The sequence below is a fragment of the Hydra vulgaris genome, chromosome 06 (genome assembly GCF_038396675.1).
Source record: "Hydra vulgaris chromosome 06, alternate assembly HydraT2T_AEP".
NCBI lineage: Eukaryota > Metazoa > Cnidaria > Hydrozoa > Anthoathecata > Hydridae > Hydra > Hydra vulgaris.
In genome coordinates, this window is record NC_088925.1 from 13,951,449 (window position 1) to 13,957,500 (window position 6,052).

The window sequence follows — 6,052 nt, forward strand, 5'->3', positions numbered from 1 at the left end:
CTTATTGTAATAGAATGCAGGCATTTTAAGATTCCTTACAACATTTTAAAACTCTACTATAAAAGTGAAGAAAATATTATAGTAATAATTCAATACATAAAATAAAAATTATTATGCAATAATTTAGAGTGTATTAACTTTATTTTTTATCAGTTAAGTAATTTTATATATTATCAACATAATTTAGAGTAACAATTTTTAATTTATCAAATAGTCTAATCAAATCAAAAACATTTGCATTTTAATCTGCGCTTTTTTTAATTATTTTTTATCAACAACTGTGCCTTTTAAAAAGCATTGCTATTAAATAATTTATTTTTTATAAAAATGACTTTGTGTTTTTCATTTTTGTTACAATGATAATTATATTTTTGAGAGAAAAAAACTAATATATATATATATATACATATATATATATATATACTATATATATATATATATATATATATATATATATATATATATATATATATATATATATATATATATATATATATATATATATATATATATATATGATATATGTATTAACAGATATGGTATATGTGTATATATATATATATATATATATATATATATATATATATATATATATATATATATATATATATATATATATATATATATATATATATATATATATATTTGTATACATACAAATACCTTATAATAATTGGTAAATATTTCAAAGAAAATAATCTAAAAATTTTTTTTAGTGAATATAGAAATTAGGAAAATACAAACCTGAAGTGGACCTTTAACAAGAAAACGAAGAAACTAAAATAACAATGTTCATATTGTTAAAAATAAATAGTAAAAATTTCATTTGTGCAACTAGGGGTAGTGAAGTCAGTGGACTAAATTTTAATTATAATAAACACTTATGCTTTTAAAAATAAACATTAATTATAAAAAAAAAAATTTTTTACATAAAGAAATTTTTATTTATTTTAAAGAACAAATCAAATATATTTATAATTATTTCGCTATATATATTCATGCTTGAGTTATATTTATATATGAATTAAATTTATACATGAGTTATATTTATAAGTAATTGTTATTTGTTAGTCAGTTTCAAACCAAGCAGATGAACCAGTGAATGAAATGTAGAGACAGAATTTAAAAGAAAGAATTTGCTTTTAAAAAATAGTTACGAAATAATAACCTTTGCTTCAGAACAATCTTCAATAGATTCTTTATGAATAAGGATTTGATACTTTATAAACAATAGATGTTCTTTATGAAAGGTGCGCTGGTACTCTTCAGATTGAGGGCAACATTGAACAAGCTTTAACTGAAAATTCACAAAACAGTCATTCAGTTTACTGAAAAAACCTAATTCTAATTTAAGCTAAACAGAGCCGGCCTGAGAAGCATAATTGTATGTAGGATGCAGTTTCAGCACCTAAAAAGATACACTTTTGGCATTAACTAACAGACAAATAATAATACATAAATTTAAAAACTTTAAATATCTATATCCCTAAAACTATTGTTTTTTGTTATTAATTTGCTGTTCTAATAATTTACATAAATATGCTGTTTTAATGGTTTGCATTAATTCACTGTTTGGTACTAACAACTTTTAATCAATTCATAAAAATTAGTGATAATAAACCAATGAGTGGAAATAAAGTTTTAAAAAATACAATCAAAACAACAAATATACTGCAAGCCTTCTGAGGAGAGGCGTGTGGTTGCATGCTTAATCTGACCACACATATATTTTATTATAACAACTTGGTCAAGGCTATTTTCATTTTTTGAATTTGAAAAATAGGCCGAAAAAACCAAACTTAACTAAAAAAATTAAAAAAAAAGACAATTCATAAATTGAAAAGAAAATAAACCTTAACAAATGAAAAAATAAATTAAAAATTTATATTTGAAAAAATAAAACTATAAAAATAAGATGTCTTTTTTTTAATTAAAAAAAAAAATATTTTAATTAATATACTTTGGAAAAGATGGAAGTTTAAAAGTTATTAAATCCAAACTTAATTACTTTAGAACTTAACTACTCAAAAACTTCAAAACTTTGATTTTTTATAATGCCTACTAAATGAATAAAACATAAAAGAAAATTATCCATTTAAAAGATTTGAACCTGCAACCAATACTGAACCAACAGTCGTGCCTCAAATATAGAACAATCCTCCAGAAAACAGACATCTGTTTATTACTGCTAGAAACCATTGTAAAAAGGTTTTGTCTAACGCCAAAGCCCGCTATTCTCAGGTCATGAAATCTCGTATTTCATCACAAAAATTAGGCTCTCGTGACTTCTGGAGAATCTTTAATAGTATCAATAATTAGGGCAAATCTGTAATTTCACCTCTCTTGTATGGTTCAGACTTTGTCACCTCACCTAAAGACAAAGCTGAATTGTTTGCTAAGAACTTTTCATCAATATCATCTCTTGATTCCATTAGTTGCATTCTACCTGATATTGCCATTAAACAGGTTGATCCATTGCTTGACATTCGTATCACTCCAGCTTCTGTATCTAAAGTGGTTTCCTGCCTAGACTCTTCTACAGCTTGTGGCATGGACAACATACCTGTTATTGTCTTGCAGAAGTGTCACTCACTCTTGACATTTCTAAAGCTTTTGATAAAGTTTAGCATGCCGGTCTTCTCCATAAGCTTTCTTGTTACAGTGTATCTGGTACATCTTTAAGATTATTGAATCCTTTCTTTCCAATCGTAGTATAAAAGTTGTCCTCGATGGACAGCACTCTTCTTCTTATTCCATAACTTCAGGGGTTCCTTAAGGTTCAATTCTTGGCCCTATACTCTTTCTAACTTACATTAATGATCTTCCAGATATTCTCACATCTAAGGTGGCATTGTTTGCTGATGATACCACCATTTACTCTTGTCGTGATAAGAAGTCAACACTCTCTGATTGCTTGGAGGGGGCATTTGAGCTTAAAAAGGATCTCACTTCTGCTGCAGCATGGGGCTCACAGTGGCTGGTGAACTTCAATTCTGATAAAACACAATTTTTTTTCAGCTAATCCTTATTGCCATAATTAGGTCTTCCTATATTTATGAATGTTAATGTACTCAATAAGTCATCTACCCTTCATCTTCTAGGATTAACTCTTACTTCTAATTTTTCTTGGAGACCATAGATGAAATCAGTTGCAAAATAAGCATCTGCTAAGGTTGCATCTCTTCATAGAGCTTGGCACTTTCTTACTCCGGATTCTATTCTCTATCTCTATAATTCTTAAATCTGTCCTTGTATGGAATACTATTGCCATATCTGGGGCAAATCTTCTAATGATGCCCTTTCTCTTTTAAACAAGGTGCAAAAAGGCATTGTAAACATAGTTGGACCTGCTTTTGCAGCCAACCTCCAACCATTATCAAGTCGTCGTAATGTTACTTCTCTTTCTCTTTTTTACAAATACTATAATGGGCACTGCTTTAAAGAGCTATCGTCTCTTGTGCCATCTACTAAAATTCATTCTCATGTTACTCGTCATTCAATTAAGTCTCATCCTTTTTCTGTGAGTAAGTGCTCGAAAAACTCTTATTCATCTAGTTTTTTTCCTCGAACATCAGTTCTTTGGAACTCACTTCCTTCATCTTGCTTTCCTGATTCATATAATTTGCAATCCTTAAAGTCATCTGTCAATCGTTATCTTGCTCTACAATCTTCATCTTTTCTTTTCCAGTAATTTCCAATACTAATCAGTGGTTGCTTGCAGCCTTGTTGGAAGCAAAGATGTTTTAAATATATATATATATATATATATATATATATATATATATATATATATATATATATATATATATATATATATATAGAACAATACATCATCTAAAGTGTTATGCTGATGTTGGATTGTGTGAAAAATGATTAGGTTTGAACTATTAGATGAGATGTTTTTAAATTAAAAATATATATTATTTTTATGCTTTTATTTTTTCTGGTATACCTTTTTTTATTTTCAGTTTATGGTATGTTTATTTTTAATTTTCTCTTCAGTGGTTTTTTCAGCGCATTTTCGAAACACACAAAATATCAAAACAAAAGCGGTGGCCAAGTTGTTAAAACAAAATATTATATGTAATGGTCAGATAAGACGTACAGCTGCATCCCTCTTCTCAGAAGGTTTGTACTACATGGAAAATACTATAAATACTCAAACCCCTAAATACTCCAGGTGTAGAAATAAAATATATTTATATATATATATAAAGTTCATTTTTTAGTTTACAATAGTAAACATTTAAAGTTTTATTTAATACATTATTTGCTGCCGGCTCTGAAACTTGGTAACAACTAAACAATAATGACCACATTTTTATTCAGATTTATAAAGAATTATTAAAAATATTTTTCAGACATCATAAAGAAATTTTTATTAAAAAGTTTAAAAATTAATCTACCTCAAGCTTATGAACTCCATTATTTGGCAAACCTTCTAATAAATCTTCAATCGATTTTTCTGGAGACTTCTGTTTTTTTTGAAAACTTGATTCATTAAATAATAATCCATTCTAAATCACAATAATCAATATAATTAAACTGAAAACAAATTCATAATCAAATTCAAAAAAAAGAAAATTTAAAAAACCATTGATTGATAATAGAAAATATTTACTTCATACAATAAAGATACCAAAACGAGAGCAATACCTCTTCAGCTTTTTTTTTTAATTTTGCAATTTTTCGTTCTTTTCTGATATTTTTAGCTTTAAAATTAGTCAAACAATCTAATTAAAACAAACAACCACATTATTAAACAAATATTAAATCAACCAAATTAAATAATAAACGAAAAAAATATTTTGTAAAAAAAACAAAAAATTAAAAAAAAAAAAACTATTTTTATAATTTATAGTAAAAAAAGTAAAACAAAAAATTTTTTATAGAATTTTTTTTTACAGAACTTATGATTTTGATTGTCAACAGGATTTTTTGAGTACCTGTTAAAAAAAAACTATAGAATAGTGCGCATATATAATACAGAATAACAGTAAATAAACACAATCAAATTTAAAATAAACACTAAGTAAAATAAAAACTTCTAAAACAAAAATAATTTTTGAAGAGATAAAGATAATATATAACAAGAGAATATTAATGCAATAGTGGTATAATGGTAGTGCTCTCGCTTCATAAAAGAGAAGTTCTGAATTCAATTTTCACCATGTCCCTGGTAGTACAGTGCTCAACTTGTTTCTCCACGCAGTGTCCTTGTTTGTCAAGGTTTATGTTTTAGAGTTAAAGAGTTGAGAGAGGCTGTAACAACAATTTAGTACCCTCTTGACTGTGGTGGTCTTGAAGCTACCTTGGCTTTGAGGAGGTGAATTACATAAAAAAAATTGCAACCAGGAAAAAAAACTTGCAACCAGGGATGCGGAGACCCAAAAAGAACTCCAGATATGAAAGTCACAAAAAGATTATTTCTTCTTAGTTTCTCGTATCTACGAGCTCTAAAAATATAAAAAAGTTTATGGACTGCTAATAGGAAAAAAAAATTAAGACTTTTAGGTAAGGAGAGCAATCATTTTTTGAACCCGGAGTGTTTAGGTGTAATGGCGGCAAGGACTCTAGGACTCCAGAACTCTGGGCTTAAAACAATAAGTTTCAAGTCATTAAATCTCGTGAATTTTTTTTCTCTATAACACATCATGAGTCAACAAACATGTTTAGAGCTTCCGGACACTACAGACCTGGAAAAAATAGAGATATAAAGCCCGAGTTTTTTTGGGACTCCATATTCTTGCTTGCAATGATAAGACAGCTAATTTGCCACAAGGATTGATAACTATAAAAGTTAGCGATTAGGTAGAAAAAATTTGCATTCTAGTAAATGCAAATTTTTAATTACAGTGAATTAACTAAATAAAAATCTTTTAAAATTATGGTTTAACAATTACTTTGATTATGGTATAACAATTGATGGTATATGTTATAACAAAAGATTATGGTATAACAATTGACAATGTTGGTGATGCAAATGATCTTATAAGATATGGTTACTTGTAAAAAAAAACTTGACCATGTCATTATAATCAAAGATCAAGGA

General features: G+C 26.9%; 1 protein-coding gene across 3 annotated transcripts in view; it reads right to left on the reverse strand.

The window, feature by feature from the left end:
* The window catches only part of LOC100203025 (arginyl-tRNA--protein transferase 1), a 49,241-nt gene that overhangs the window by 16,358 nt on the left and 26,831 nt on the right, over positions 1–6,052 (reverse strand). For all 3 annotated transcript variants that reach the window (XM_065799277.1, XM_065799276.1, XM_065799278.1), the window contains 4 exons: positions 4,657–4,733; positions 4,407–4,517; positions 1,169–1,297; positions 745–777 (listed from right to left, as the gene is read on the reverse strand). In XM_065799277.1, coding sequence (XP_065655349.1) covers positions 745–777; positions 1,169–1,297; positions 4,407–4,517; positions 4,657–4,733 — 350 coding nt within the window. The remainder of the gene's footprint in view (positions 1–744; positions 778–1,168; positions 1,298–4,406; positions 4,518–4,656; positions 4,734–6,052) is intronic.